Raw genomic sequence first — 17,231 nt, forward strand, 5'->3', positions numbered from 1 at the left:
CATGTCAGCAATGTCATCCATGGATTTTAGATATCCGGGTGGGTACGTTGTGCTAAGATGATCATTGTCATTCAGTGTAAAATCTATTGCTGTCTCAGGAGGAAAGATGAATGCATTCAGTGCATTAATATCGATGGTTGTGCTGACACTGCTGTCTTTCTTTTCCAGTTTACCGCATGTATTAGCTGACAGAAACACAACTTACAGTATCATGTGGGTACAGGAATTTTATATGCACTCAATAGTTGAAGGGATTCAAGACACCTTGATGATTTCCCGGTTTAGTAGTAATCAGTGTGACTAGAGATTACTTGCAGATTTCAGCCATTGGATAAAAAATCAGAGTTCCCAGTTAGAGCATTCTGTATCAGAAAATATAAAGGCTCGTGAATGAAGAGTCAGAACCCATCTTTCCCATAGAATGATGGTGTCAGAGCCATCCTAAAACTTCTGAGGGTTAGCAGAGAATATGATCCATTTACCCACAGACTCTGGGCATACCTCTACCCCTATTTATAAAATCACAGCTCCGGTCAGTTCCAAGAGGGTCCTATTCATGTTGACTCCTTCTCTATTGGAGGCAGCTGCTTTTCTTCAGGGACTGGGGGTAGATCAGGTGCTTTCTGCCCACACCTGGCTACTGTGAAGCGATTCATGTGAAGAGCTTCTTCATACCCTGGGAGGGTGTCCGAAGGGGAGGGCAGTTGGCCCAGGGAGCTGTGAGAGTGAGCCACAGCCAGGATCCTCCGAGCTGCAGGGCCAAAAACCGACTGCAGAGCTGTGAAGAAAGAAGGAACAGAGCTAAGGAACTAAGGGAAATGGGACACCCTCAGACAGCAGAGACTTACTTCTTCACACTCACTGTTTCTTCCTTTTTTTTTTTTTTTTTTTTGAGATGGAGTCTCCCTCTGTCACCCAGGCTGCAGTGCAGTGGCATGATCTCAGCTAAGTGCAACCTCGGCCTCCCAGGTTCAGGTGATTCTCCTGCCTCAGCCTCCTGGGTAGCTGGGATTACAAGCGCCCACCACTGCACCCAGCTAATTTTTGTATTTTTAGTAGAGACGGGGTTTCACCTTGTTGACCAGGCTGGTCTTGAACTCCTGATCTGGTGATCCACCCACCTCGGCCTCCCAAAGTGCTAGGATTACAGGCATGAGCCACCATGCCTGACCCTATCCCTTCTTCTTTTTTTTTTTTTTTTTTTTTTTTGTAGAGATGGAGTCTCACTCTGTCACCCAGGCTGGAGTGCAGTGGCAGGATCTCGGCTCACTGCAGCCTCTGCCTCCCCGGTTCAAGCAATTCTTCTACCTCGGCCTCCCTAGTAGCTGAAGCTATAGGTACCGGCCACCAAGCCCGGCTAATCTCTTTTGTGTTTTAGTAGAGACAGGGTTTCATCATGTTGCCCAGGCTGGTCTCAGACTCCTGAGCTCAGGCAATGCACCCACCTCGGCCTCCCAGAGTGCTAGGATGACAGGCGTGGGCCACTGCGCCTGGCCTGTCCCTTCATTTTTAACAAGTGTTCAAACTCATTGTCACTGCTTGCCACAAACTTTATGAATATCTTGGAAGCATGTGTACAACCCAGCTTCCTGCCCTGCTGGAAGGACCTGTTTTCTCTGGTATCCTCAAATAATCTAAAGAATGGTCCTGCATCTCAACTCTGCCCTTTCCCCTTTCAGACATAGATCCCCTTCCCCCAGCCCTGGACACTATAGACTCCTTAGGAATATTTATTTTTACCTTATCTATTTTCTTTTCTTTCTTTTCATTTTCTTTTTCTTTTCTTTCTTTCTTCTTTTTTTTTTTTGAGACAGAGTCTCCGTCTGTCGCTCAGGCTGGAGTGCAGTGGCACAATCTCAGCTCTCTGCAACCTCCACCTCCCAGGTTCAAGCTATTCTCTCCTGCCTCAGCCTCTCAAGTAGCTGGGATTACAAGTGTGTGCCACTATGCCTGGCTGATTTTTGTGTTTTAGTAGAGATGGGGTTTCACTATGTTGGCCAGACTGGTTGCGATCTCCTGACCTCAAATGACCCACCCAGCTCAGCCTCCCAAAGTCTGGGATTACAGGCGTGAGTCACTGCACCGAGCCAGTTTTCGTAGTTTTACTAGAGACAAGGTTTCACCATGTTGACCAGGTTGGTCTTGAACTCCTTACTTCAAGTCAGCCACCCACCTCAGCCTCCCAAAGTGCTAGGATTGCAGGTGTGCCCAGCCATCATTCTCTTTTCAAAATAAATATCCATGTTTTCCAGCTGGTGTTCTGCCAGTTCCTCAATTTTAGGAAAGAACATAGTCCAGGCACAGTGGCTCATGCTTGCAATCTCAGCACTTTGGGAGGCAGAGGCAGGTAGGTCATGAGGTCAGGTGTTTGAGACCAGCCTGGCCAACATGGTAAAACCTTGTATTTATGAAGAATACAAAAAAAAAAAAAAATTAGCCGGGCATGGTGGTGGCTGCTTGTAATTTCAGCAAATCAGGAGGCTAAGGCATGAGAATCGCTTGAACCTGGGAGGCAGAGGTTGCAGTGAGCTGAGATCCCACCACTGCGCTCCAGCCTGGGCAATGGAGGGAGACTCTGTCTCAAAAAAAAAAAAGAAAGTAACCATTTTGACTGGGCACGGAGGCTCACGCCTATAGTCCCAGCACTTTGGGAGGCCAAGGCAGGTGGATCACGATGTCAGGAGTTCAAGACCAGCCTGGCCAAGATGGTGAAACCCCATCTCTACTAAAAATACAAAAAATAGCCAGGCATTATGGTGGGCACCTGTAATCCCAGCTACTCGGGAGGCTGAGGCAGAGAATTGCTTGAACCTAGGAGGTGGAGGTTGCAGTGAGCTGAGATCACGCCACTGTACTCCAGCCTGGGCAACAGAGTGAGACTTAATCTAAAAAAGAAGAAAAAAAAAAAAAGAAGAACATAATGGAAAGAACAGAACCTCAGGAGAAAAGGGAAAGTGTCTTATAATTATTGAGAAAATGTTAAGGCTAAAATTTAGTGTATCAAGACTTGAAGAATAAAGAACTGAAAGTATATGCCATTAATTTATTTAAAAATATAAAATAGTATAGACAATAGCAAAAGGAGGTTTCCACAAAATTCAAGACATTTTGAAAAAGGGATCTGTTTGGAGTTCAAAATAGCTTTTAGCAAAGTAACTGCTTATAAACTGGCTAATTCTTCCTGTTCAATATTTCCAATAGTCTCCAATACTTCACTTCTTTCTTTATCGTCAGCCAGATAGATCCTTCAGAATACAGCTTCAGTGAGAGCCCAGGTCACTGCACCATCAGACTTCTGGACATTGAAACTATTATGAGTCCTGGGATCTTTAATACCACTCCATCAGTGTTCTATGCCTTCGCACCCTTTTCATTATTCATTTAAATCGGGTCTTCTCCCAGGTTTTTAAAAGGTCAGTGTACTCACATGTGATAGTGCTCTGGAGAGTGCTGTCATGGTCGAAAGCAATGACGGTGACCTCATAGGGTGGTGGGCCCCCATTGTCCCCATTCTGCTGGCGGCTCAGACAGCAGCAGCGGAAGCACAGGGACGTCAGGCCACACAGGAGAAGCAGCGCGCCAATCACAACCAGCAACCTGCAAGAGTCCACGGGGCGAGTGGGAGTTCTGGGATTTGGCTTTTTTCCTAGTTCTGCTGTAACCAGTCTTCAATGTCTGTGTTTTGATTCTTGTTTGAATATTTTATAGAATAATTATAAATATTCTAATTTATAATTTTAATTTCAAAGCTTTTGCTTTACATATATACCTCCTTATTTTGTCAGCTGGAGTAAGTCAATTCATTAGAACAAATAATAAGACATTTAAGGTAGTTTGGGGAGACTGCTTTTTTTTTCTCTTTTTTGAGACAGAGTCTCTCTCTGTTGCCCAGCCTGGAGTGCAGTGACACAATCTCAGCCTACCGAGCAGCCAGTGCTATAGGCACATGCCGCCACACTTGACTAATTTTTTTTGTGTGTGTGTGTATTTTTAATAGAGATAGGGCTTCACTATGTTGCTCAGGCCGGTCTCAAACTCCTGCCCTCAAAGCAATCTGTCTGTGTTGGCCTCCCAAAGTGCTGGGAATACAGGCGTGAGCTACCACACCTGGTCAGGGTCTGAGTTTTGATTCACTAAAATCATCTCCTTTGTAGAGATATTTCTAGAAAGACTCCAATGGAAGGACACAATAATGTTTTGATGCTTGTAGAGGAGATGGTATAGAAAAAGGAAATCCCGGCCGGGTGCGGTGGCTCACGCCTGTAATCCCAGCGCTTTGGGAGACTGAGATGGAGAGATCATGAGGTCAGGAGTTTGAGACCAGTCTGATCAACATAATGAAACCCCGTCTCTACTAAAAATACACAAATTAGCTGGACGTGGTGGTGCCTGCCTGTAATCCCAGCTACTCAGGAGGCTGAGGCAGAAGAATCACTTGAACCCGGGAGGCGGAGGTTGCAGTGAGCTGACATTGTACTACTGCACTCCAAGCGAGGCTCCATCTCAAAAAAAAAAAAAAAAAAGAAAAGAAATAAAGAAAGAAAAGACAAAGGAAATCCTGACATATTGTCACATAGGTAGTGGTGAAATAATGAAATCTTACTCCATGAGATGCTAAGTAAGTAGGCAGGCTGTCATTTTTAATGGCCTTAAGGAATACAGTGTCTTTCTGGGTATTATAAGTGAAACTTACCATATATACCAGAGATGTACCCAGTCTGTGGTTAGGCAACTATAAAGAAATAATAAAGTTTTCCACATTAAAAATATAGTCAATCCTTGTTATAACTCCAGACTCAGAAATATGAGTTACAATATGATGTGATACCTAGTTATAATAAAAGCGCCGTGGGTTATGTTGCTAACATTCAATGTAGCTAGTTGAATGTTTTGCCAAATGATAAGCTTTAAATAGTACTTCATAATAGAGATGGCACTGCGCAAGTCATTTTGTAAATTACTATAAAACAAGCGAAAGCAGTGATCATTAGTAGTGTTCATAGAAAACGTATCTGTGCCTATTGTAAACACTTATGATAAAAGATACCAAGAAAGCACTTGGAATGCAGGTTTACAAAGAGTGACTTTGAAAATGGATGTGAAAGTTAAGGCTTGTGTATATTTGAGGTCAGTGAAATGTAAACATAAAGAAAATTTCAGTTATGAATATGAAAGGCGTACAATCACATTTGTAATTTATCTTTTGCAAGCTGTTGCAACACTCCCACTGAGAATGTAGGAAAAAAGAAACTTAGCTTCTTCCTGCTGTACTCTCCCAACCCTCTGACACCAGCTGTGGCTGGGTGGGGATTTCCCCACACACCACAAGCAAGCAATCTTTCAGAAACCGACGACAGCTGAGTGTCCTCTGATCCAATTCAGTTCCAACATTACCTGCCTGGAGATAGTATCAGATCCCACAGGGTGAGGGCTCAGTCCCTAAGATTGCTCCCCAGAATTCTGATGCCAATCACGAGTTTTTTTTGCCTGTGCTTCTGACCTACTGGCTATAAATTGGGGGTTCCATGACTCCCCTCTTGTGGTTGCATTAATTTGTTAGAGCAGCTCACAGAACTCAGGGAAACACTTACATCTACAGTTTATTACATCTTACCAAGGATGCGGATGAAGAGATGCGTAGGGCAAAGCACGTGGGAAGAGGCACGGAGCTTCCATGCCTGCCAAGTGCATCACCCTCCAGAAACCTCCACCTGTTCAGCTGTACAGAAACGCTCCAAATCCATCCTTTGGGATTTTCATGAAAGCCTCATTATGTAGGCATGATTGATTAAATCATTGGCCATTGATGGTCAACTTAACCTTCAGCCCCTCTACTTTCCCTGGATGTTGAGGGGTGGGGCTTTAAGGATTCTGCCTTGGTCTTTCCAATGACCAGTCCCATCCTGAATCTACCTAGGAGCTGCCAGCCACCAGACAACTAACTGGCATGCAAAATGAGACTTCTTGCTTTGAGGACTCCAGGGATTTTCGAAGTTGTATGCTAGGAGATAGGGACAAAATTAAATATGTATTTCACAATATCACACCCACCATAAAGAGTACCCTAATTTTCCACATCCAGGATCAAAACTAATATGCATATCCACTGAGGCCAAACAGGAAGAAGGAAAAAAGTGGAAGCCAACTTTACCATGATGAAAGCTAAATTAATATTCACAGTTCACTATGGCAATTGTAAATTTTCTCTGTAAGAATGAAAAAAAAAATGGTATGGTATGAGAGAAGGAGTATAAGATAAGGTCAGGAGTTGGAGGGTGAGGGAGGATGAGTATTTGTGTATCTCTGAAGAGCAGCAAATTTTATCATTTAATAATTCTTTACTACTGAAATCTAGCGAATCTATTTCTATTTTCTGGCCACACACTTATAGAAAATATAGTTTGTCTTTTTTCACTGAACAATGGCTCCTCTTGGCTTTCTCACATTTCTTACTTGTTGAAAACTCCTCTAGTTCTAATTGGATTCTGGTTTATAGGAAAGGATTCTTTCTATGGTGGAAGATGTGTAAAACCTCAGACAGCAGGTATCAAGTAGTCAACATCCAATGTGCACGTGACAGGTAATCAAGGCCATCACCATTTTCCTGGGCTTAACAGACCTGGCTATTGAGAAACCCTTCCCATGGCTAAATATGCATTTTCCTTCATCCTGAACAAGTTTTTATTCAAAGTGCCCCTACTTTTTAAAATGTTTATTTTATAGTTTATTTATTTATTTACTTATTTAAAGATAGGGTTTCACCATGTTGGTCAGGCTGGTCTTGAACTCCCAACCTCAGGTGATCCGCCCGTCTTGGCCTCCAAAGTGCTTGGATTACAGGCGTGAGCCACCACACCCAGCCAGTTTCTTTATTTTTTATTTTATTTTAGACACGGAGTCCCGCCTGCTCTGTCGCCCAGGCTGGAGTACAGTGGTGTGATCTCGGCTTACTGCAACCTCCGCTTCGTGGGTTCAAGAGATTTTCCTGCCTCAGCTTCCTAAGTAGCTGGGATTACAGGTGCGCACCACCACGCCCAGCTAATTTTTGTATTTTTAGTAGAGACGGGGTTTCACCATGTTGGTCAGAGTGGTCTCGATCTCTTGACCTCATGATCTGCCCACCTTAGCATCCCAAAGTGCTGGGATTACAGGCGTGAGCCACCGTCCCCAGCCTATATCTCCTTTAGGTGGAATGACTCTTTTGCATTGTTATCTTCATGTCCTCTGTGTCTACATAAGACCTAAATGTGACAGGCTTCGATTAGTCGATAACTACATCAAAGTGATAGCTAAATGAAGTCTGCAATAAATGCTAACATGCCATAAAAACTAGAAAATACTCTCCCAATTTAAAGTAGTAATGTTACTTTGGAAATCATCCAAATATATACGCCAGTGACTAGATACAAAACCCAGTCTGTCCTGATGAGTCACTGACAAACAGGGCTAAGGATGTCTTTTGCAAGTCCTATGACTATATAAATTGAGATTAATCCTGCTGCTTTGATGGGAAGATTGGCTTTGGAGAAAACAGTGCTATCAGCAGTGTTATTCTGAGTGCTTAGGATGACACAAACACATGTCTTTATTTTGTGATAACCCATCTATGAGATCCATTACTTAAGTAAAAAAAAAAAATAAAAGGAAGTCATAGATGTCTAGTGACCTCTTGACCCTCTTTTGGGGGTAGTGATGTTTTTGTCTGTCGCTCCATCCTCCCAGCTTAAACTCTCAGATACTTACTGTTCAGGGTTGCCACAGATTTCCTCACATCTCGTCCCAGAAAGCTGTAGAAAGAGAAATTGTCTTATACAGGGAAATTGTCCTGTCTGCTGTGTTCAGCTGCCTACCAATAATCACTAATGGTTGTGCTGTGTTAGATGAATGAGTAAGAAGGTCACAGTCATAGGGGCAGTCTATTTAGGACTGCTATTTTCATCTCCCCCATACTTGCAGGCCTTTGTACTTGAGGTAAAGGAACGTTGAAGAACAAATATCTCATCTGTCGTTTTGGCAGTGGGTAACCATCACCACCTTTGTGTATGAGAGGCAGCCATTTACGTTAATGTGTTTGTAGTAGAAAATATCTGTCCCTTGGGATATTGCTATCGTCCTCCTAGTTCCTGCCCAGTGGAATTCTACACCACTACTCTTTTTTATCCTCTTACTCTGACAATGACTATACAAAAGAAGAAGGGGAAAGCGAGGGGGCGAGTGGGGCAGAGGGTCTTATTTATTGAATAGCTACTAGATACCAGTCAGACTGCTAAGAACTCTTTTTTTTTTCTTCGGTATTGCTCTGTCCCCCAGGCTGGAGTGCAATGGCATGATCTCATCACACTGCAACCTTCGCTTCCCAAGTTCAAGCAATTCTATTGCCTCAACGTGCTGAGTAGCTGGGACTATAGGTGCATGCCACCACACCCGGCTAATTTTTGTATTTTTAGTAGAGATGGGGTTTCACCATGTTGGCCAGGCTAATCTCGAACACCTGACCTCAAGTGATCCACCTGCCTCAGCCTCCCCAAGTGCTGCTGGGATTACAGGTGTGAGCCACCGCACCTGGCTATGAACTCTTAATATTTTATAACATTTAATCACAATAACCCTCTTGGTGGCTATATTTAACCTTATCTTGAAAGGTTAAGGGACTAAGGTACAGAGTTTTAAGTAATGTGATCAAATGTACACACCTATTGATGTAGACAGAACTCAAAGCAAACTCTATCATCGATATGTACTGAATGAATTAATGGCACTGGGGACAAAGTTTCTCCAACGATTCCTTGGCATGGCTATCAAGTCCCTTCTACTACTCCTAAAAGAAGAGTTCACTCCTTCTTCGACCTGATGTTTTAGGTGACTTCCTCTTTCAAAAACCCATTTAAGGCTGGGTGCGGTGGTTCACGCCTGTAATCCACCACTTTGGGAGGCTGAGGCAGGTGGATCACTTGAAGTCAGGAGTTTGAGACCAGCCTGACCAACATGGTGAAACCCTGTCTCTACTAAAAAAATACAAAATTAGCCAGGTGTGGTGGCACATGTCTGTAATCCCAACTACCTGGGAGGCTGAGGCAGTAGAATCACTTGAACCTGGGAGGCAGAGGTTGCAGTGAGCCAATATCGTGCCATTGCACTCCAGCCTGGGCAAGAAAAGCAAAACTCCTTTTTGAAAACAACAACAACAAACCATTTAAGTGAACTCAATTCTATAAGCTGCTTCTCTCTTCTAATAACTTGAGTGATCTGATATTTCAGGAAAGCAACCACAAAGATCCTTAGAAAAGAAACAGATTTGTAACTATTGGGAGTTTGTGGTGGGCAGTGAAGGGGTAAAGAGACACACATACTCAAGACGTATCAGGTGAGAGGGACCTACAAAAGGATTAACAGCCAGCCCTTGCGGATAACATTTGGGAAGCCAGGCGAGGTGACTCATGCCTGTAATCCTAGCACTTTTGGAGGCTGAGGTGGGTGGATCACCTGAGGTCAGGAGTTCAAGACCAGTTCAAGGCCAACATGGTGAAACCCCATCATAAAAAAAAAAAAAAAAAAAAGAAGAAAATTTGGAAACCCCTGTTTGACTTTTCATTTAAAAGAGACGGCTACTAAGGATGACAAAATGTGTTTCCTCCACCCAACCCTGGGACTTTCTTTCGCTTTCTTCACTAAAGGCAAGAGAAGCTTCAAGTGCCCAACAGAGAAAATGCCACTTTTCAGGTTTGTTGCAAAGAGAAAAGAAAGGAACAATGAAGGGAAGAGAAGGCAAAGGAAGTGAAGAGGAAACAAAAAGAAAATATAAGAAAAAAATGGATTTTCAGACACCACTTTAACAGGTCTATTAGCAAGAAAAACATACAGCCCACTCCGGACAGGGGCATACGGGAAACTGATACTGTCCAGTTTTCTTGATTTGTTCTCCTTCTTGCTAGATGACATGGCTCTATTAACTTCCCTGTGACGATTGTTTAGAATCCCTCAGTCCAGTGACCCTTTTCTCCACTAACGGATTACTCAGAGACTTCTGATTCACTGTGGGGCTCAAAATATTTTCTCCCTCTCTTATTTCTAGACTAGAGGCACCTAAACTGCTAGAATGGGATTAGATCTGATATGGTAAATGTTGTTTAGGGGAATTACAGGCCTAGTTTTCATAATTTTTTTGGGATTTTGAGGGATGAGTGATAAGATGCTAAAAGAGAGAAATATGCTTCAGTGGCACTTCTAAAGTGCCACAGCTATCCTGCTTGTTTCCATGCTCACTCTAATTTCTGCCCCCCTTTGCTGGACATTGCCGTCAGTCACACAAGCATCTATACAATCTCAGAATACTAACAAAACTTTGTAGTTATTCATTTCCCTGCTACCCTCAGGGCTCTGTATATGTCTCCCCACCCCACAGTCCATTTCCTTTCAGATTCTTCTGAGAATTGATTAATCTGTGGAAAAGGACAATCTTTCTGCCTTTTCGTCCCTGAACTCACCAAGATGAAATGCACCAGGGCAGAGGCTGCCACGACATGAACTCGGACTCCCATCGGGCTGAATTCCGGCTTCTTCAGAATCTTGCACTGGGCATCCATTGCCTCCTTTCCATGCTCTGTGCCATATTTGACTTCTTGACTTAGAATTCTTAAGGAGAGAAACTTCTCAGCAATTTATCAGCTTTTCTCTCTCTCTTTCTCCGTCTTCTCTTCCTCTCTCTGGCTGTTATTTTCTATGGCCTTTGCCTCCCCTTTTGTTTTCCTGGTTTTCTTCTCTATTCTTATTACTATTTCTATGGCCCCACATTTGCTACCTTTTGCCTTCTTTCTTTCCTTTATACCATTAATTCTTTCTACATCTCTAAGTTTCTTTCTCTCACTGCTCCCAAAAAGAAGGCATTCAAAGAGGACTTATGTGTCCTCTGAATGAGGTATTTTTCTAGACAGTGATGAAAATCTTGGCTTTGAGGATGGTCAAAGGCAGATTGCTGGTGACCAAATATGTTCTTTTCTTCATCAGAAAACTGGTAATATTCTTAATCCTTCACCAGAGCACTCCAGGGTGACTGTTGCAGGGTGAAAGTCACCCTGCCAATCTCCCTTCTTCTCTCCCCATGTGATTAACAACCCCTTCTTGCTCTTTGAAACCCTCCCCTTCACTACGTTGATAATCAACTCTCCTGGTTCTGGGTCATTTATCCTTAATCATTGGGGTAAGACTGAGAGTTTGCCAAATGAACAGGAAAGCCATCACATCTCCTGAGAAAACAGATCTGAAGATGAGAAATCAAGTTGGAAGATTAGAATTTTCCTGTGTTGTCAGTGACACGTTTCTTCACCCTGACTTCACTTCTCATTGAAATAGATAAGTGAGAAAGACATTATTTTAAAACCAAATTTTTAAAAAACAAATATATAGGCTTCTTTGTTTCTTTTCCCTCTTGTCTTGTTCCTTTCTCTCTCTCTTTTTCTCTCTCTCTCTTTGGTAAAGTAGTGATGCGATTGAGAAATGTCTTGCCACTCACAAAAACAAAGCCTAAGGTCAGAGTAAAAACAGGCACCCACGCAAGAGCACAGAATACTCATAATAAGCAAATCTATAGAAACAAATGGGGCTGGATGCCGTGGCTCACGCCTGTAATCCCAGCACTTTGGGAGGCCAAGGCTGACTGATAACTTCAGGCCAGGAGTTTGAGACCAGCCTGGACAACAAACATGGTGAAACCCTGTCTCTACTAAAAATGCAAAAAGTAGCTGGGTGTCATAGCAGGCACCTGTAATTCTAGCTACTCAGGAGGCTGAGGCAGGAGGATCACTTGAACCTGGAAGACAGAGGTTGCAGTGAGCTGAGATAGCGCCACTGCACTCCAGCTTGGGCGACAGAGTGAGAATCTACCTAAAACAAAACAAAACAAATGAATACTGTAAGAATGATTTGTACTTAAATAGGTGATCTTTACTTAATACCAAATATTTCATAAGAAAATTATTATTATTATTATTATTATTATTTGAGATGGAGTCTCTCTCTGTTGCCCAGGCTGGAGTACAGTGGTGCGATCTTGGCTCACTGCAGCCTCTCCCTCCTGGATTCAAACAATGCTCCTGCCTCAGCATCCTGAGTAGCTGGGATTACAGGTGCCCGCCGTGACACTCAGCTAATTTTTGTATTTTTAGTAAAGATAAGGTTTCATCATGTTGGCCAGGCTGGGATAAGAAAAGTAGATGTTAGTTTACAGTGATATCACTATCTCATAAGAATGGAATAAAAACTCATTTCAGAGCCTTTCCAGCTCTGTAAATCTAATTACCGAGTGATTGTGGGAGGGAGGCTCCTGGGTAGGCTGATCATACTCTAAGGGTCCTCACACAGCTTGATGATGGGATATGAGAATGGAGGATATAAACCAGTTTTGTTCTCAGCTAAGGAAAACAAATACCAAGACACTGGCCTGGTACAATACTGGTAATTTAAAATCTGTCAGGTTCAAAACTAAAGGAGCACTGAGAGTCTTTTTTTTTTTTTAATTAGGCAATTGGGGTTAGGATGAAGAGTGATTTCCAGATTTCAATAGAAGACTTGGCAAGGTGGAAGGTATTTTATAGGACAAGGAGAGCAGAGCTTTAGTTGACCTTCCACTAAATTATTATGTAATTTCTCCAGCCCTTAATGTTCCCATTCATAAAACAGGAGTGGAATACCCACCTGACCTGCTTTCGATGTTATTTACTAGGGAAAATGCAATAAGAGAAAAGAAGTCATTGTGAATACGGTATTTCTATCATGAGTTCCCCGAACATAGGAAACCCATCATGAACCTTTCCCTTCTCTTCTTCTTGTCAGAAAGACAGTAGAGCACCAAGGCTTAAAGCCTAGCCAGGATACCCAGGTTTAAATACTTAGTTTTGTCATTTATGAGCTGTGAGATCTTGAGGCAGGTTAGATCTCTGTTGGCCTACTTTTATTTTATATAAAATGGGGGTAATAGGCCAGGCGTGGTGGCTCACGCCTGTAATCCAAGCATTTTGGAGGCCAAGGCGGGTGGATCACCTGAGGTCGGGAGTTCAAGACCAGCCTGACTAACACGGTGAAACCTCATCTTAAAAATAAATAAATAAATAAATAAAAATAAATGGGGGTAATATTAGTAATATTTACTTGATAGGTTTATACAGATTAAATAAGTTAATATGTGTAAAATAACTATTACAATCCTAACTGATACTTTTTGTGTTCACTAAGATTATTTTGATTTTCAGTGAATTTTGCCAGCAACCTTTACTTTCACTATTCTGGATAATTACTGTCCTTTATGCTTCTCTTGTACATTATATATATATATATATATATTTTTTTTTTTTTTTTTTTTTTTTTTTTAGACAGAGTTTCCCTCTGTCACCAGGCTGGGGTAGCGCGGGCAAGAGGTTGTGGCAACCTCTGCATCCTGGGTTCAAGAGATTCTCCTGCCTCAGCCTCCCAAGTAGCTGGACTACAGGCATGAGCTATCACCCCCAGCTAATTTTTGTGTTTTTAGTAAAGACTGCGTTTCACCATGTTGGCCAGGATGGTCTCAATCTCTTGACCTTGTGATCCACCCACAGCCTCCCAAAGTGCTGAGATTACAGAGGTGAGCCATCGCACCCAGCCCTCTTGTATATTTTTACACCACTCCCTCTCCAGACCACGTTTTAGGTTTCTTGATATTCTAATTCTTGAATATTTTCCCTTGCTTGCCTGGCCACCTCTTCCCCCAGCCATGCCAGCCTTCACCTGCCTAAACAGGTTTGCTGGTTAACAAGACTCCCCTTTCCCACCTGCACTTTCTAACATGTGATTGCCATTATCTTTTTGCCTTCCAGCTTCCTAACAGGTTTGAACAAAATAGGTCCTGTTAATGATCTCCTTGTGACTTTCCTTTCTTAGAATTACTATTACCCTTTTTTTTCCCTCATCAGATTAGCCACTGGAAAAATAAAAGTTGGTTTTTGTCCTAATGAATGAGATTATGCCTTGGGGCAGCTTTAACTCTGTCCCTAACCAAGCCTCCATATAAGGAATCATGAAAGAAGAAAGATAAATCAGGCAAGAAGACTGAGCAAAGTACACATTGGACAGGTTCAGAAGGGCAGGTGGCTGGGGTAGAGGGAAATGGTCTCATTACAATCCTACACAATCTTGTGCAGTTCCTTTAAACTTGTGAATCATTAGCTTATACCCAGGTAGTTAAGAACTTGGAGTGGAACCAGTAGAGGGTGCATGTACATCGACCTTTACACCTGTGCTTCAGGGTATTGTTATACAACTGCTGTAACAAGTGTAGCCAAAAAATTGCTTACTTCTGGTCCCATTGATTATTCTCCTTTTGACCTTGCCTAAGTCAGGTGGCCACTATGGATTTCTTTTCTCTCTGTGCCTCATTAAAATAGAGACCAGGACTATTCTTACTCTGAGCCATCAATCTCAAACTGTAAGTCAGTGAGTAGGTCCACAGCCCTGACTTCAAAAATAAATAATATAGCAGAAGAAGTTTCATATTTGCAACCCTTGGGAGATCCCCTGGGAAGTGTTTCCATCTGATGAGCCAAGATTACAGCATAGGGATCGAGTGACAGCCTCAAAGGCACTGAAGTCCGTAAAAAGATTAGAGTTTAAAAAAAGTTAAACAAGGCCGGGCGCGGTGGCTCAAGCCTGTAATCCCAGCACTTTGGGAGGCCGAGGCGGGTGGATCACGAGGTCAAGAGATCGAGACCATCCTGGTCAACATGGTGAAACCCCGTCTCTAAAAAAAAAAGAAAAAAAAAAAAAAAAAGTTAAACAAGACAGAAGGATTCAGTTTATCTTAGGATGTTTTAGGTTCATATGCTGTGTAACACATCACCACACATTATATGAGCAGCAATGCAAAACAACATACTTTTATTATCTCAAAGTATCTGTGGGTCAGAAGCGTGGACACATCTTAGTTGGGTCCTCTGCTTGTGTGTCACAAGACTGCAATCAAGGTGTCTGCTGGGCGGCTCATCTGAAGGCTCACCTGGGAAGATTCACTTGTAAGCTCCCTCAGGCAGAATTTATTTCTTTTTGGCTACAGGATTCATTTAAGCTTGCGTTTAAAACTCTAGACAGGGAGGGCCAGGTGCGGTGGCTCATGCCTGTAATCCCAGAACTTTGGGAGGCTGAGGTGGGCAGATCATGAGGTCAAGAGATTGAGATGATCCTGGCCAACTTGGTGAAACCCTGTCTCTATTAAAAATACAAACATTAGCTGGGCTTGGTGGCATGTGCCTGTAGTCCCAGCTACTAGGGAAGCTGAGGCAAGAGAATCGCTTGAACCCAGGAGGCAGAGGTTGCAGTGAGCCGAGATTGCGCCACTGCACTCCAGCCTGGTGACAGTGCGAGACTCTATTTAAAAAAAAAATCTAGACAGGGAGATAAAGATGGAGACAGGATAGGGAGAGAGACTTTAGCATACTAGTCACTATACCTTACATAAGCACATATGCATGATCACATGCATTCCAGCGTCTCTGCTACATTCCAAGTCATAGGTCTCACTTACACTGGAGGGGAAGGCTTATACAAGATCAGGAACACCAGGAGGCAGGAATAATGGGAGCCTCCTAAAATTATTTAAATCTGTCCAGTTATCTGCCACAACACGATTGTAGAAACTATCCCACTGATCTTTAAAAAGAGGAGAAACGCAAACATCCGTCGATGGATAAATTAAGTGTAGAATGTGGTTTATACATACAATGGAATATTAGGCAGACTTAAAAGGGAACGAAATTCTGGCACATGCTACAACATTGATAATCCTTGAAGACGTAATGCTAAATAAAATAAGTTAGACACAAAAGATTGAATATTGTATGATTCCACCAGTATGAGGTACCTAAAGTAAACCAATTTATAGAGACAAAAAAATAGAATGGTCGTTTCCAAGAGAGGAGAAAGGAATTCGAATTTGTATTAGTCGGACCTGTACAGAGAAACAGAATCAATAGGAGGTATACATACATAGAAATAGATTTATTATAAGGAATTTGCTTGTATGATTATAGAGTCTGGTAAGTTAAAATCTGCAGTGTAGGCTGCCAGACTCGGCTAGCAAGTGGAGAACTGGGAGAGCTGCTGGCTTAATTCCAGTCCACAGACTGCAGGAGAATTCTTTCTTACTTGGGGGAAGGTAAGACTTTTTTTGTTCTTTAGGCCCTTAACTTTTGAATGAGACCCACCCACATTATGCAGTAAAATCTGCTTTCCTTTGTTGATTGATATGCTAATCTCATTTAAAAGCATCCTGTCTGGGAACCCCGTGGCCCAGTCAAGAAGACACATAAAATTCACCATCACGGCAGTTATTGTTTGGTGGGTACAGAGTTTCAGACGGGGAAGATGGGAAGTTCTGGAGATGGATGGTGGTGATGGCTGCACGACATTGTAAATGTACTTAAGGCCACTGAATGGTACACCTAAAAATGGTTAAAATGGTAAACACTTTATGTTATATAATATTCATGGCATCTAAAATAACTGAGTCACTGTAGAAATGATAACGTGCCCTTTTCAGTGTGATATCCTTTCAGTATTTCTTAATTCTTTTTTTCCCCCCATTTATTTATTTTATTGCATTTTAGGTTTTGGGGTACATGTGAAGAACATGCAAAATTGTTGCATAGGTACACATGTGGCAGTGTGATTTGCTGCCTTCCTCCCCATCACCTACATCTGGCATTTCTCCCCTTGCTATCTCTCCCCAGCTCCCCACCCCTCACCGTCCCTCCCCTATTTCCCTCCAACTGACCCCAGTGTGTAGTGCTCCCCGCCCTGTGTCCATGTGTTCTCATAGTTCAACACCCGCCTATGAGTGAGAACATGCGGTGTTTGATCTTCTGCTCTTCTGTCAGTTTGCTGAGAATGATGGTTTCCAGGTTCATCCATGTCCCTACAAAGGACCCAAACTCATCGTTTTTGATGGCTGCATAATATTCCATGGTGTATATGTGCCACATTTTCCCTATCCAGTCTATCATCGATGGGCATTTGGGTTGGTTGTTTTTTTTTTTGAAATGGAATCTCGCTCTGTTGCCCAGGCTGGAGTACGGTGGCACAATCTCAGCTCACTCCAACCTCTGCCTCCCAGGTTCAGGAGATCTTCCTGCCTCAACCTCCCAAGTAGCTGGGATTACAGGCCCGCCACCAGGCCCCGCTAACTTTTGTATTTTTAGTGTTTCACCATGTTG

At 42.7% G+C, this 17,231-nt stretch overlaps 1 protein-coding gene across 2 annotated transcripts; it reads right to left on the reverse strand.

The window, feature by feature from the left end:
- Positions 1-209: 209 nt before the first annotated feature.
- Positions 210-11,150, reverse strand: TMEM52B (transmembrane protein 52B). Of its 2 annotated transcripts, XM_032254352.1 has the most exons (5): positions 10,485-11,150; positions 7,744-7,787; positions 4,694-4,732; positions 3,428-3,597; positions 210-778 (listed from the first exon to the last, which is right to left on the reverse strand). In XM_032254352.1, exons 1-5 carry the CDS (start codon positions 10,581-10,583, stop codon positions 555-557), a joined length of 576 nt encoding a protein of 191 aa, XP_032110243.1. In that variant the 5' UTR covers positions 10,584-11,150; the 3' UTR covers positions 210-554. The 2 variants fall into 2 exon arrangements, with proteins under 2 accessions (XP_032110243.1, XP_032110244.1); XM_032254353.1 differs by lacking the exon at positions 7,744-7,787.
- Positions 11,151-17,231: the final 6,081 nt, after the last annotated feature.

The sequence above is a fragment of the Sapajus apella genome, unplaced genomic scaffold (genome assembly GCF_009761245.1).
Source record: "Sapajus apella isolate SASKATOON/1434 unplaced genomic scaffold, GSC_monkey_1.0 scaffold86, whole genome shotgun sequence".
NCBI lineage: Eukaryota > Metazoa > Chordata > Mammalia > Primates > Cebidae > Sapajus > Sapajus apella.